Source organism: Sebastes fasciatus, chromosome 24 (genome assembly GCF_043250625.1).
Source record: "Sebastes fasciatus isolate fSebFas1 chromosome 24, fSebFas1.pri, whole genome shotgun sequence".
In the NCBI taxonomy this organism is placed as follows: domain Eukaryota; kingdom Metazoa; phylum Chordata; class Actinopteri; order Perciformes; family Sebastidae; genus Sebastes; species Sebastes fasciatus.
This window is the reverse complement of record NC_133818.1, coordinates 18,170,880-18,187,606: the sequence shown is the minus strand read 5'-3', so window position 1 is coordinate 18,187,606 and position 16,727 is coordinate 18,170,880. Positions and strand designations below refer to the sequence as shown.

General features: G+C 41.1%; 1 protein-coding gene across 1 annotated transcript in view; it reads right to left on the bottom strand.

Moving 5' to 3' along the window:
- The window catches only part of runx1 (RUNX family transcription factor 1), an 81,019-nt gene extending 65,607 nt beyond the window's left edge, over window positions 1-15,412 (bottom strand). Inside the window, exons 1-2 of the mRNA XM_074627719.1 lie at window positions 15,048-15,412; window positions 11,986-12,089 (exon numbers count right to left, since the gene is read on the bottom strand). Coding sequence (XP_074483820.1) covers window positions 11,986-12,043 — 58 coding nt within the window. The 5' untranslated portion in view covers window positions 12,044-12,089; window positions 15,048-15,412. The remainder of the gene's footprint in view (window positions 1-11,985; window positions 12,090-15,047) is intronic.
- Window positions 15,413-16,727: the final 1,315 nt, after the last annotated feature.

Here is a 16,727-nt window from a genome sequence, read left to right as displayed (position 1 = left end):
GGGGAAACAAGATGGGTTCTTGTCTCAAAATGTCTGTATGGCCTACAAACAAAATGGTGGGCACTGTAAAACTACAAAGATGGCTGAATCAAAGATGGCGGAATCAAAGATGGCCATCAGCATGTCATCACATGACCTCTTTGTTCTTCGGAACACGTGTGCTCAAGAAGGACAGAGAGGGGGGGGTGATGTGGGGTTTAAGATTATCTGAAGCTGTATGTTTATGTTTAACTAATTCACAGTTTCTGTATGTGATCTTTATGTGTGTCAGATAATGCAGTGGGTTAGAAAAGATGGTTAGTTTGCATGCAAGACCTTGTCTATGTGAAGCATAAACTAAACACATCAGATGTGGCGAAGCCACCTACCCAAAAATCAAATACAGATAAATCAACACAGTCAAACTCAATGAATAACATTAAACCAAATCAATACAAGTACTTTCTAGAAATCAAAGTTGGACAGTCTTGCTCAGCCCTGTGCGATTGCTAATGCTAAGGCCCAGTACGTTACCAATCCATGGAAGAAAAGGGTTTGTGATTCCATGTGTTGAAGTTGTGGTTCCAAGTCAAAGAGGTCGTCTTTGCTGTTAGTTTGGTGCTAACTTCTTTGCTTGATAGCTTGAAGTTAGCTGGTGAAAAGGGCAGAGCACTCGCGTCGTCTGCCTTTTGGTTCCTTGGTTGCAATGGCTGTTTCCTAACAGGCCATTGATCAGAACAGAGCTGTTTCTACAGCTTCTGGACTGGAGAGCTTAAATGAAGAGTAGAAAGAGCTGTGGGTCACCTTCAGCAGCTGGTCAGCTTGTGTCAGGAGGTGAAGAGCAAAGAGTCGAAAGAGGAGGAACAAAGGACATTCCTCTGGTTTTGTTCTGTGTGATTTTCACACCTCCGTGTGAAATGTTACTGTAGCCAATGAGAGCATACCTCCAGGATTCTGGGAGATAGTTCACTGTGTCTGCCACCAGAAATGGCAGGTCCCTACAGTTGGTTGGTTGGTTTGTTGGTTGGTTGGTTTGTTGGTTTGTTGGTTTGTTGGTTGGTTTGTTGGTTTGTTGGTTTGTTGGTTGGTTGGTTTGTTGGTTGGTTGGCTGGTTGGTTTGTTGGTTTGTTTGTTGGTTTGTTTGTTGGTTTGTTGGTTGGTTGGTTTGTTGGTTGGTTGGTTTGTTGGTTTGTTGGTTGGTTTGTTTGGTTGGTTTGTTGGTTGGTTGGTTGGTTTGTTGGTTGGTTTGTTGGTTGGTTTGTTGGTTTTTTGGTTTGTTGGTTTGTTGGTTTGTTGGTTTGTTGGTTTGTTGGTTGGTTGGTTGGTTTGTTGGTTGGTTTGTTGGTTTGTTGGTTCGTCCGTTTGGAGGATTACTCCAAAAGTCTGTAATGGATTTGAATGACATTTTTTGGAGGGGTGGGGTGTGGCACAATGAACAATCTATTACATTTTGGTGGGTATCCGGATCATTATCCGGCTTCGGGAATGTCTTTTAATAACTCCGGTCAGCCTGTGCACTAACCCCACAGGCTTTAGGACATGTGCAGTGTAACTGATGACGTGTTCATGACGCGTCACACAACCTCTTTCTTTCTGCCTACAGAGAGAGGGACAGAGAGAGAGCGGGGGATGGAGGGAGGAGGGGGGGGGTTACACCTGTTGATTCTGCGTTTTTTAACATTAAACTCTGGGAAATTACAGTTGAGTTGGACCAGAGCACATTTGGTGATTGTTGGAAAGAGTAACGACAACGGTTTAGGAGAGTTTTATTTTGTTTCTGTCCAGTTTGAATGAAGTGTCTTACAATGCTCCGCTACGTACAGCTGATCTCAACATAAACACAAATACACGAGGATGATGGCGCAAGCTGCACGGAGAGGAGGGGGGGCAATCGTACTCAGGCAGCTTGGCGGAGGTCTGCGCTCTCCGAGTGCCATTCTAGTTATCATATATATTTATTTTATAGAGCCTAAACTGAACCTGACTTCAGCTGCCACACATGCATATTAAGGGGATATGAATATTTTGTAGATACTTTTGATACGAACGTTATTTCTGACATCCAGGCAACATTACACTGTCACACATGAATACAACAGAAATGTATCTGCACACTGGAATCAGAAGTCCCTTTAAGAGGAAACTTGGACCCTTTTATCCCGTCTGTTTGTTATCGTGTGTCTCACTCAGAGAGGTCTCGTTCTGAAATCTCGCATCTCATCCACGTTGTGGAAATCATCTAAATATTCAGCCATGACACTGAAAATCAATTATAATAGTCTGAGCCTGTCAGTGGCAACAACAAGAGCTGTTAGTGGACGTAATCTGACTAGGGATGCACTGATACCACTTTTTTTCAGACCGAGTACAAGTACTTACATTTGGCTACTCGCCGATACCGAGTACCGATGCGAGTACTTCTCTGGGCCAGAAGACCCTCGTTAACAGCCAGCTGGAGGGTGTGAGCGAGATTACGACAGGCTGGAGAGTCCCGCATATGCGCCACAACCTGCTCTAGGTCGGTTTGGAAAGGCTCGGGACGAAGGTGACTCACGGCCACAGCTTTACAGCACTCCCCGCCCCGGACCTCGCCGCACCGTGGGGGGACTCCCTGCTCCCGATGCGACTGTCGACCGGTCTGCGTCGTGCTGTGGCCCACGAAAAAGGCGCCAGGGGTCTGTGGCGATGTCGGCAAACCACCCGACTCGTCTTGAAACACGTACCAAGGAGTCTAACGCACGCGCGAGTCAGAGGGTGCAAGCAAAACTCCGTGGCGCAATGAAAGTGAGGGCCGGCGCGCGCCAGCTGAGTTGGGATCCCGGCCAAGCGGGGTCGGGTGCATCACCGGCCCGTCTCGCCCGCACCGTCGGGGAGGTGGAGCGTGAGGACCCGAAAGATGGTGACGAGAGGTTAACGCCACGCTGCCGTAAAGTGGTATCGGTGCTGTTGTATCAGAGCCGTTTTGCGAGTACGAGTACATGAGCACATGAGCACATGAGCACAGTATCGGACCAGATACTGGTATCGGGTATCGGTGCATCCCTAAATCTGATGCTACCAGTTGCCCCAAATGATGACATTACAGCCCATAAAACGATTAAGGGTTAGTCACTTAGACAGAACATGGGAAAAGAAGTTAACTTTATTTCACAGATATTTTGGCACATATGAACGTGATTAAGTGATTATGATGCCGATGATGGTGTTTGCCGGAGGACGACCAGTGTTGTCACTATTAAAGCTTTCTTTTGTATTCTTGCAGACTCTAAACCCAGAACCTCTTCCTCAGGGTTTGTGGATGTGTCTGTCCTACTCTGTCCCCAGGACATATTTTCATATAGCTGAACATGCAGGCAGCAGGAGGTAAGAATGTAACTTCAGTATACGACACTATGGAACATAGTTAACATTTGAACTGGCTGTTGGCTCATTAAAGGCACCATTGATCGTTTGTTTGGACCAGTCTGATCTTTAGACCACTCATGGAGGTCAACTGGAGGTCTGTGTGTGATCAGTTCAGTAACATTTAGAGCAAATGCTAACAGTTGGAAGCTAACAGTGAACTGTCTTGTGTTGGGCTCTCTGGCTCAGCTGAACGAGCTCAGACAAACTGAAGCTCAGATAAGTCAGAGCACACACACACACACACACTGAACTGATACAGCAGCAGTGTGGGAGATTTGTTCTAAAACCGACAGACTAACACACACGTGTGTACATGCATACAGAGATAAAGTGTGTGTTCAGTAGATTTGATGTTATAGAAGCGATGATTAGAGGAGAGTTAAGTGATGACATCTCAACCATTGATTGGTTAACCAGGGGTCAGCAACCTGCGGCTCCGGAGCTAAATGCGTCTCTGTAGCCCCTCTCCAGTGGCTCCCTGTGGATTTAAAAAAATGGAGATGAATAACTGTTTTTTTTTACATTTTCCTTTTTATTTATCATTGTTGTAGGTCTATGGTACGACGGTAAGATGGAGTATTAGGACCACATTGAGGAAAAAAATTAATCTGAGATTTCAAGAATAAAGTCATAATATTATAAAAGAAGTAATTTTTATTTTTTTTCCTTAATATTATGATTTTATTCTCGTAATGTTACGACTTTTTTTCTCGTAAAGTTATGACTTTTCTCGTAATATTACGACTTTTTTCTCGTAAAGTTATGACCTTATTCTCGCAATATTACGACTTTTTTTCCTTGTAAAGTTATGACTTTATTCTTGTATATTACGTCTTTTTTTCTCGTAATATTACGACTTTTTTTCTCGGAAAGTTTTGACTCGATTTTTTTTCACTCAATGTGGCCCTAATACTTCGTAGTACATTGTCTCTTTGGCCCTCACTGCATTAGATTTACAGTATATTCTATATACTTAGACTATAAACTGTGTTACCTTCATCACAATGCTCAAATGTTTTGTGGCTCTAGACAGATTATTATTTATTTTTTTTGCCTAAAATGGCTCTTTTGATAGTAAAGGTTGCTGACCCCTGGGTTAACCACATGTGATCTGATCAGCTGATACTGGTTCAAATCCTGCATGCTGTGGTTTGATCAGCTGAATGATGCAGCGAGAGTGAACTGTCCTGAGGTTAGATCACAAACCCACCAACTGTGGTTCTATTAGATCTCTGTGACTGATGGGAGGAAGAGAACCTTACGTATGCAAGCATCCTGTGAGATGTGATGCACACACGCCATTCTAACCACAGCACACAGGCGGGGAACACGTGATCTGATGTCTCTGAACATGTGGGACACAAGCAGTTGCAGCACGCTGAAGAAAGATAGGCTCACTACACACACACTCCGCGTACTTCCGTACTTACACTTACTATTTTGAGTGCATAAGTGCGATTTGAGACGACCCTACCCCGTTGAAATTCACACACTACTCAAGTACTCAAGACCTATCCGCACTGTCAATTCCACAACATCTCCAAACATTCCTACTAGTTGCATTAACCATGGCCAAGAGAATAACTCCAATGAGGCTAACGTTAGCATTCCTGCTAGTAGGAACACTCATATTGGGCCATCGCAGGCAGCAGCTGCAGCGGCAAGTGATCTGGGTGCCAAGAAGCCCAAAAGAGTTATCTTGAACAACTTTCCTGCACGCCTTCCTGCACCAGCTCCTGGTACGGAAGCCGAGACAGACTAGAGTCCTCAATTCAGGCAGATGCCGCATTTTTCTATCCGAGGAGTCGGACCCTCATCTGCTACAGACACCACCTTCACCGTTACCGGATTAAACGACTGGAAGCGTGTAGTGGAAACTGGCAAAGGATGATATAAACATTCCTGACTTGTGAAACTATGTGGAGAGACAGGGAGACACATTCAGGTCAAGAAATCACAACATTAGTCAATATAGAGCAGCTGCAACGCAATCGATATTGTCTGTCGTCAACCATGGATGTTGATGAGGGGTCATGGAGGGGTACAAAAACTGCTACGACAACCTACAACCATCAGCTGCATTTGGTGGTCAGTGATGCTCTGGCAGCTGAACACACAGATCTGTGTGTAACATGCTCTATTAGATCTGCAGGAAGCCCACCAAACTAATGTTATTTTAGCAGAAACTCATTTATATAGGCCTATAACAAGACGGTATGATAATCAGTATGTATGACAGGTATAGTGTTTTCTAGCAGAAACACAGTGATGACGCTGTGAGTCTGTAGACGATGATGTCAGAAGTGAGAATGCAGTCAAAAATAATTGCTTTTTCTTTTAAAGCGCTGAGCGAAGATTTAACAGGAAACACACTGAAACACTGCCACAAAGTGTTCTTGACAGTTTCCGCAGCAGAGCCAACCGCCATCACAGACACACAATATGAGACTATCTGCATCAACCACTAATGATATTAAATCAACCCTAAAGGGATATTATCAATCTGAAGATACATCCACAACTTCTCCCGTGTTTCAGTCTACAGTAATCAACCAGTTAGTGCTGGGGTCAGCAACCTTTACTATCAAAAGAGCCATTTTAGGCAAAAAAATAAATAATTAAATCTGTCTGGAGCCGCAAAACATTTGAGCATTGTGATGAAGTTAACACAGTTTATAGTCTAAGTATATAGTATATAAGTTTAATGCAGTGAGGGCCAAAGAGACAATGCACTACGGAGTATTAGGGCCACATTGAGGGGAAAAAACATCTGAGATTAACAGAATAAAGTCGTAATATTACAATAATAAAGTCATAACTTTACGAGAAAAAAAGTCGTAATATTACGAAAAAAAAGTTGTAATATTACAAGAATAAAGCCAGAAGTTTAAGAGAAAAAAGTTGTAATATTATGAGAATGAAGTCATAACTTAACGATAAAAAAAGAGGTAATATTAGGAGAATAAAGTCATATCTTTACGAGAAAAAAGTGGTAATATTACGAGAATAAAGTCATAACTTTACGAGAAAAAAAGTCGTAATATTACGAAAAAAAAGTTGTAATATTACAAGAATAAAGCCAGAAGTTTAAGAGAAAAAAGTTGTAATATTATGAGAATGAAGTCATAACTTTACGAGAAAAAAAGTCGTAATATTCTAAGAAAAAGTCATAATGTTAAGAGAAAATAAGTCGTGATATTAAGAGAAAAAAGTCATAATATTACATGAATAAAGTCAGAAACTTAAGAGAAAAAAGTCGTAAAATTACGAGAATGAAGTCATATCTTTACAAGAAAAAAGTCGTACTATTACGAGAAAAAAGTCATAACTTTATGAGAAAAAAAGTGGTAATATTACGAGAATAAAGTCATAACTTAACGATAAAAAGAGGTTATATTACGAGAATAAAGTCATATCTTTACGAGAAAAAAGTCGTAATATTACGAGAATAAAGTCATAACTTTACGAGAAAAAAAGTGGTAATATTACGAGAATAAAGTCAAAACTTCATGAGAAAAAAGTTTTAATATTACGAGAATAAAGTCAGAAGCTTAAGAGAGAAAAGTTTTAATATTACGAGAATAAAGTCATAACTTTACGAGAAAAAAGTCACAATGTTACGAGAATAAAGTCATAACTTTAAGAGAAAAAAGTCACAATGTTACGAGAATAAAGTCATAACTTTACAAGAAAAAAGTCATAATGTTACGAGAATAAAGTCATAACTTTAAGAGAAAAAAAGTCTTTATATTACTAGAAAAAAGTCATTATGTTACGAGAAAAAAAGTAATAATATTAAGAGAATGAAGTCAGAAGCTTGAGAGAAAAAAAGTCGTAATATTACGAGAATAAAGTCATAGCTTTACGAGAAAAAGTCGTAATATTAGGAGAATAAAGTCATAACTTAATGAGGAAAAAAGTCATAATTTTACGAGAAAAAAGTCATATATTACGAGAAAAAAGTCATAACTTTACGAGAAAAAAAGTCGTAATATTATGAGAATAAAGTCATGATGTTACGAGAAAAAAAGCTGTAATATTATGAGAAAAAATATCACAATGTTACGAGAAAAAAAGTCGTAACTTTACGAGAAAAAGTCATAATGTTAAGAGAAAATAAGTCGTGATATTAAGAGAAAAAAGTCATAATATTACATGAATAAAGTCAGAAACTTAAGAGAAAAAAGTCGTAAAATTACGAGAATAAAGTCATATCTTTACAAGAAAAAAGTCGTATTTTTATGAGAAAAAAGTCATAACTTTATGAGAAAAAAAGAGGTAATATTACGAGAATAAAGTCATAACTTAACGATAAAAAAAGAGGTAATATTAGGAGAATAAAGTCATATCTTTACGAGAAAAAAGTGGTAATATTACGAGAATAAAGTCATAACTTATCAAGAAAAAAAAGTTTTAATATAACGAGAATAAAGTCATAACTTTACGAGAAAAAAGTGGTAATATTACGAGAATAAAGTCATAACTTTACGAGAAAAAAAGTGGTAATATTACGAGAATAAAGTCATGATGTTACGAGAAAAAAAGCTGTAATATTATGAGAAAAAATATCACAATGTTACGAGAAAAAAAGTCGTAACTTTACGAGAAAAAGTCATAATGTTAAGAGAAAATAAGTCGTGATATTAAGAGAAAAAAGTCATAATATTACATGAATAAAGTCAGAAACTTAAGAGAAAAAAGTCGTAAAATTACGAGAATAAAGTCATATCTTTACAAGAAAAAAGTCGTATTTTTATGAGAAAAAAGTCATAACTTTATGAGAAAAAAAGAGGTAATATTACGAGAATAAAGTCATAACTTAACGATAAAAAAAGAGGTAATATTAGGAGAATAAAGTCATATCTTTACGAGAAAAAAGTGGTAATATTACGAGAATAAAGTCATAACTTATCAAGAAAAAAAAGTTTTAATATAACGAGAATAAAGTCATAACTTTACGAGAAAAAAGTGGTAATATTACGAGAATAAAGTCATAACTTTACGAGAAAAAAAGTGGTAATATTACGAGAATAAAGTCAAAACTTCATGAGAAAAAAGTCGCAATATTACGAGAATAAAGTCAGAAGCTTAAGAGAGAAAAGTTTTAATATTACGAGAATAAAGTCATATCTTTACGAGAAAAAGTCGTAATATTAGGAGAATAAAGTCATAACTTAATGAGGAAAAAAGTCATAATTTTACGAGAAAAAAGTCATATATTACGAGAAAAAAGTCATAACTTTACGAGAAAAAAGTGGTAATATTACGAGAATAAAGTCAAAACTTCATGAGAAAAAAGTCGCAATATTACGAGAATAAAGTCAGAAGCTTAAGAGAGAAAAGTTTTAATATTACGAGAATAAAGTCATATCTTTACGAGAAAAAGTCGTAATATTAGGAGAATAAAGTCATAACTTAATGAGGAAAAAAGTCATAATTTTACGAGAAAAAAGTCATATATTACGAGAAAAAAGTCATAACTTTACGAGAAAAAAAGTCGTAATATTATGAGAATAAAGTCATAATGTTACGAGAAAAAAAGTTGTAATATTATGAGAAAAAATATAATGTTACGAGAAAAAAAGTCGTAACTTTACGAGAAAAAGTTGTAATATTAGGAGAATAAAGTCATAACTTAATGAGGAAAAAAGTCATAACTTTACGAGAAAAAAAGTCGTAATATTATGAGAATAAAGTCATAATGTTACGAGAAAAAAAGTTGTAATATTATGAGAAAAAATATAATGTTACGAGAAAAAAAGTCGTAACTTTACGAGAAAAAGTTGTAATATTAGGAGAATAAAGTCATAACTTAATGAGGAAAAAAGTCGTAATATTACTACTTTTATTATGACTTTATTCTCATAATATTACGTTTTTTTTTCGTAAACTTCTGACTTCATTCTCGTAATATTCCGACTTTATTCTCTAAATCTCAGATTTATTTATTTTTCCTCAATGTGGCCCTAATACTCCGTCATACCGTCGTACCATATACCTACAACAATGATAAATACAAATTTAAATGTAAACAAAAATCATTTATTGATTTCCATTTTTATAAATCAACAGGGAGCCACTGGAGAGGAGCTACAGAGACGCATTTGGCTCCGGAGCCGCAGGTTGCTGACCCCTGACTTACTGGAACAGTGCAGGATGTGTCCTAGTTAGGGATTCTTTTTCTAACTTTTGGGCAAATAGATACAGTATATAGATATATTATCACCCTACAAAGTTGATATGGCTAATGTATTAGCAAACAGCTATGTTCATCAGCTAGTCTCTAACTGTGTCGGCCTGCTATCTGCTGGAAACCCTGTAGATGAGAAGGGAACACTAAAACGATGGGCTGAAAGAGGCTCAGAAGCTTCATATGTTGATTATTACCTCACGTTGGGTCACACAGAGACAGCCGGTGTTGGGAAAAATGAAGCAGACATGTATAGTCATTCACACAGCTGCTGGTTGATGCAGCAGGAAGGAATGCCTGCTACATTCCTCTCTCTCCTCCCTGTCGTCATCCTCCCTGTTCGCCGGGAGGCTGCAGGCTCACAGAAGCCGGCCTGAGACCTCGAGGTTCCTCGTTCAGGATGTTCTCTCTCCTGAACCTCCAACTACACTGTTGCAACAGCACCAGATAGATAGATAAATACTTTATTGATCCCGAAGTAAATTTAGGAAGCGATAAACACAGTGTGCAAAATGCAAAATGGACGATCACCTTCATCAGAACAGTGCTTTTAGTCTGAAGTCAGTTCTTACTCGCTCTTATCATAATACCTAGAATACACATGCACTGTAATACCTAGAATACACATGCACTGTAATTCCTAGAATACACACGCACCGTAATAACTAGAATACATACGCACCGCAAAACAACGTGCAGGCTGACCTGACCGCAGTTACTGGAGCACACAGAACAGTGAGCTATTTAACTTAGCCATCATCTGTCCACTCACCTCATGTTGGTTACGGACTTCGTCTCACCATCCCTATCGGACGACAAGCTATTGGGTCAAAATCAAGAAGATCATGTCCAAAGTTTCCATCAGCCGACACCAGCAGACCACCAGCAGAGAGACCCCTCTTCCCGGGATCCAAACGCCGTCCAGAAGAGAGTCCAGTAGCCTCAACACAGTCTCTTCCTCACTCCCCTCCCTCATCAGAAAGGACAGGACGAGGCACGGACAGTCCATCACCATTGCCACAGTTCTCCCACTCCATCGTCTCCGAGGACAGCTCCAGTCTCCCAACACGTAGCCGGTCGGAGCGTGGTGAGGTCCTCCGATGGTGGACCGGGCCAGTCGGAGCGTGGTGAGGTCCTCCGATGGTGGACCGGGCCGGTCGGAGCGTGGTGAGGTCCTCCGATGATGGACCGGGCCGGTCGGAGCGTGGTGAGATCCTCCGATGGTCGGCCGGGCCGGTCGGCGCGTGATGAGGTCCTCCGATGGCGTACCGGGCCGGTCAAAGCGTGGTGAGGTCCTCCGATGGTCGGCCGGGCCGGTCGGAGCGTGGTGAGGTCTTCCGATGGTGGACCGGGCCGGTCGGAGCTTGGCGAGGTCCTCCGATGGTGGACCGGGCCGGTCGCAGCGTGATGAGGCACTCCGATGGTCGACCGGGCCGGTCGGAGCTTGGTGAGGTCCTCCGGTGGTCGGCCGGGCCGCAGCCACCCTCCAAACACGATCAGCCGTGTTTTCCCTTCAGTAAATGTGTTAAATCGTACCTTGCTGATGGCGTGGTCTTGCTAGTGAACTGCTGCTCAGTAATATAATGTTAGTTCTTCATGATTTTCTCCTGCAACTTGATTGGATGATGTCAGATTGGTTCAAACAATCAAATGCAAGTTGATATTCACCAAAAATAAAGAGTCCAGAGTTCAACATAAAACACCACTTTTCGGGGGTTTCAACAATAAACAACAAAAGATAGAAATTCAGTTTGTTCAGTTCAGTAAATCCTCTTCCCAAATCAATGAAGGATCTCTCAAAAAGTAAATAAACCCAACATCTGTAACGCTGACGGACTTACATCTGGTACTGGGCAGTTGATTGTCTTCATGCACAAACTTTAAATAACATACTTTTTAATCTTTGGGCTTGTGGGAAGATATGAAGTATGTTAAAGTCAAAAGGCTCAAGTCCAAGTGAAGTCAGGAGGTACTGTTGTGAAGGTCCAAGTCCAGTTGGAAGATTTTATTTTGTCAAGTTGAATTTAAAGTCATCAAATGTTTGACTGGAGTCTGACTCGTGTCCCAGTCATGTAGTCTACTTAATGTTCTACCAGCTCACTGCTGACGTTCTAAAACTCACAGCTAAGTATACTGTATATACCATAGTGCAGTTTTAATATGAAGCAGCATCTGGTGAATGACCACATGGATAGAGGTTCAGATTTGAACCTAGGTGAGAAACATTCAAGAAAATCATTCACAGAAACTTTTCAATCCTAAATTCGACATTCATCATAAAATACACTTGAACTACTGGAAACCAAGAGGAACACCGAACAGAGGAAACCAAGAGGAACACCGAACAGAGCAGTTAAACACTGCAGATGCAGTTGAAACATACATGAGCATGTGCAGAAAAATACACTTACCTCGTATAAAAGCTGAGCGATAGGACGACAGTGACTCAAAGAGGCTGTTGGATGCCATGAAATGATTCTTCTTCAGACGTTTCTTCCTCTCCACCCTTTTTTATCTGTACATGAATAGAACATTTAAACACACATACAATGAAAGGTCATGACGGGGTCCTCCAACAAGCTGAAACATCCACATTCATGGCCAATCTCTTAACCACAAACCACATCTATCTATGTGAGCGTGTACATGTGTATGTAACTCATCACTGATCCAGTACTAATGAGCGTGGATCACACCAACACACCATACCATGGTAACAACTCTATGAAGTTATGAGATATAAGATAGAAATGCAATCCCATCAGCTCCTCCAATTTGTGCATTAACATTAACGTTATTCACCTTAAAGCACACGCCAGCAGGATGCCCATCGTACAATTAACCGCACAGCAAGCCGTATTATTCAGCCAGTTTTCATTCCCAGGGTGTCAAATACTGACCACTTGTCACGACCGTCGGCGTTTAATACCGCCGCACAAGGCACCCTTTAGCACCAGTATGCGACGCACCGGGCTTTCCATTAACCACCATGTAAACCCATCCGTGGCAACAGTAAACGCTCAGAAAAGGGCTGTGGTGATGTAGTTTCAAGAGCAAAAGAGACACAGATGGGTTGAGGTGGATTGGGCCCAACAAACACAAGGTGTTCACAACATCCAGTCACATTTCCACTGTAAAAACGTAGTCATTTTAGGCCCAACCATGTTGTTTTCCCTAAACCTAACTAAATGGTTTTGTTGCCTGAACCTAAGCAGGTGTTTTTGTTTAATTCACAACATTAAGCACGTGTTTACTGTGACCGGCCGAGGGATCCTTAAGCATGCGTTTACTGCAACTTAAAAGTGACGCCGAGGGGTCTGACAAAGTGTCAGTATGTAACGAGTCGGGATGAGAACGTGTTGCATTATTTGCCCGATATGTGCATGGAAAAATCTCCAAACAGTACCAACATCACAAACACGGCTGAGAAGTTGAGTTCAGTGACTTGAATTAGTCGAGGTGACATCTGACAGACAGCTGGGATCAGGGGGCATGCATTGGGAGGGGCATTGCAAACAGTCTGCAGGACTGTAAGTTCTCGACACTGACGTGTCTCATGGCACCATATGGCTCAAGAAGCTGATTCAGAATATATAATATATGAATATGAATATGATAAGAGAAAAAATGCTCATTTTGTGTTATTGTGGTTATATAAATGTCATTCATGGTGCCGTTATATTGCTGCTAGACTGCCCTGTTAATACAGGTGTGTGATCCATTTACAGGCGGGTGAATCCTACTTTTATATATTTTTTCTGCAGTGACAGCACCCCCCATCTTTTTGGCACAGACTGACTGACATCGTCGGTACTGGTGATTTGATTGATGAATATCTGTGTGGGCGGACACTAATTTGCTGTATCACCTCAATTCCAAGAGGCAGTTAACCAGCTGGGGGACCGGTGTTGTTAGTCATTGCATAGTTAGGGCCCGAGCACCAACAACGTCCGGCCAGCGAAGGCCCTATGAAACTGTAAGGATTATTCTTTTTCATGCAAATGAGTCGTCTCTTTCAGGACCTTAACTTACTCAAAAAGTTGCTAAACGTGGCACACTTACCAGACGTGGTGAAAAATGTGATATTTTAAGGGTCTCGGGCTTGGGTGTTGCAAAATGGCTCGCTAGCGCCCCCTAGACAGTTGGAAAAATTGAGCCCCTCGCTCTGGTTTTACCTAGATGTATGAAATTTGGCAGGCAGATGTAACATGTAGAGATGCAGGAAAAAGCCTCTTGGAGGTATGCCCAAAACTCAACAGGAAGTCCGCCAATTTGAATTTAATGTCATCATTTTTGGCGTTTTATAGGCCGTGTACTTTAACTAACTCCTCATACAGATTTAATCAGATCGACTTGAAATTTGGTCAGGACCATCTTAAGACCTTCAGGATGAAAAGTTATTCAAATGGTGAGTTTTCACTGAACGACCTGACCGTGGCGTGGCGGCCATTTTGAGCCATTCGCCATGAAACAGGAAGTTGTAACTCCACTGCACATAGTCCGATCTGCCCCAAATTTCTCAGGCATGATAAGGGTCCAGTCCTGGGGACATTTTCATGTCCATATAGACTCATAGCCCCACCCCAAGATATTAGCCACGCCCCCTTTCATAACTCATGAACCGTTTGTCGTATAGTCTTGTGGCAGGCGTCATTGTGCTCATCAGAGTTCCGGTTTCATTGTGCCTGGCTGCGTCAATCGTTGTCCCGCCAGTAACCCCGACGTGCGAGAAGGTACGAGGGCCCGTTCATCGCTGCCCGCAGCTTTAATTCCATCTGTGATTTGAGCACTGGTCACTCCCTATGCCTAAAAAGTGATGTAGGGAGTGAACAGACTGTCCTGTAACCTCAGCACCATGGACTGTATATAGTTTTAACACCGGTCCTCAGATGTCAATCAACATCTACCATGTGACGCTCAGAGGCCTGACTGGTGCTGTTTCCAGTTTCCACTACTTTGTTCCTAAACGGTTTTATCCTTTTTTGGAAAATAAAACACTTTACACATGCACAATAGCTTCAGAATCATTATGTCCTTACATAAAAGTTCAACTCTAAAGTTAACTCAACCCAAGCTGAGCTGTGAGTACAAGCGACCAGGGCAAACCTGAAGGGACATCTGCAGAAACCAATGGAGATCTTTTTCTTGCTTAAATGAAGCTGAAATTGTCATCATTGTTGAGAATGGCAGGAATGAATAAATGAATGAATGAATGAATGAATGGTCGATGTAATAATAAGATAAGGCATCAACTCACCATGGTCCACCATGAAGGAGTTTAAAAAAGAATCACGTAGACCTGAACGCAGAGAACTTTTCTACTCCTTTCCTTTCTTAATGTCAAACTTTGTGATACAAGCAGACAGGCCTGTAAAATTTTTTTTTTTTAATTTTTATATGATTCAGCAATAAAAGGAGGATCACTGAACAACATAAACAGGAGGTGAAGAGGCTGTAGTTGTGGTACTCTTACCCCAGCCGAGGTGTCCCGGTCATGGGTAGATGTGGTAGAAAAAGCTCCTTGTGGTTTTTCCAGTCGACCAGTGACTCCGAGGCAAAATAATCCACAAAGAAACTTTCATTCTCTACGTTTCTCTACTGGTGGTATCTTTCTCCGACTCTTCACTTGCTTACAGCTCTTTTCTGCTTCCGCTCCTTCTCTCTGTCGTCATACACATCTTCCTTTAGCTATCTCTTTATGACTCTCTCTCTCTCGCTCTCTCTCTCTCTCTCTGGTTTTGGTATGTGGTTCTCCAAATCCCCTTGTTGATGACTTTTTGTCTTCAGAGTTGACTCTCTCCCCGACAGTCACCCGAGAGAGATTGTCTTACTCTTCTATTAATCTGGCATTGTGGCTTTGTATGCATGTGTGTGTGTGTGTGTGTGTGTGTGTGTGTGTGTGTGTGTGTGTGTGTAATCAAACTAACCACCTGCCCCCCCTCAGCCAACAGTTTTCACCGAGGAAGTAGCTGTGGTTAGAGCAAGTGAAACGGAGGGAGAGGGCGTTGCGGTGTGTGTTTTTGAGCACCCATATGTGCGTTTGTGGTTTGTGTTTGTGTGTGTGTGTGTGTGTGTGTGTGTGTGTGTGTAGCAGGGGGTTAGAGACAGTGAGTGAGTCACCTTTACTTCACCAAGCCTCACTGCAGGTCAGACTGTTAGACCACCGTGACCACTATAGTGTTAGTGTTAGCTGAGGGGAGAAGGGTAGTCCATCGCTGATATTATTAGTGATATATAATCATTAGAACTGGTCACGCATTGTAACCACGTTGAACACAAGTAGAAATGCAATTGTGTTTTCAAACCACATACATACAACAACTACATGGGCTGAAATACATGTGGACACTGGAGGCACACATTAACACCAGGTATAAATGTAATCAGGTTAAATCATATCTAGATACGAGACACATTTGAATGCCAGGTGTAGAGGGGGGTATATGTGTGTGATCACCTGCTGGTGAAGTATCTATAATCAGCCTTTTGAGAGGAACACACCAACAAGCAACTTGACCCTCAAATCCACGCCTCCTTACACCCCAACACCTGCACCGACACACTTCTACCCCTCCTTAACTCCGCCTTTGCCTCCTGAACACACACACATACACACAGCTGTTGCAGGTTTAGGTTTCTGTGGAGGTAAAGCGCGCACAACGTTCAACGATGAAGTTCCTCTTCATGTTCAGTTGTACAGTGGGTTTTGGATCAAGTGGAGCTTGACCGAACTCTTTCAGGACAGAGGGTAGTTGAGGGCTGGTGTTGGGAAACGGGCCGGTGGACTGTGTGTCCTGGGAGAGCTCAGTGGGAGGCTGCTCCGCCTCTGACCTCTGACCCCCTCCCAGACACAACATGACCTCCAGCTGCAACTTCCTGGGTCACACTGGGGTCAGACACCGACACAGCTATCATTGTGAGGAAGAGAGACAGAGAAAGAAGATTGCATTATTGTCAACAGAATAATTATAATTTCATATTTTAGTGTTACTAGGTCTAATTTTTTATTTGTCCAATACTTTGGTTTATGGCCTCCAAAAGTAATGCGATTCCCATCATCCTCATGTCTGTTAGCATGCTAACACGCTAATGATGGTAAATATTATACCTGCTAAACATTAGCATGCCCATGTTAGCATTGATCTCAGTACAG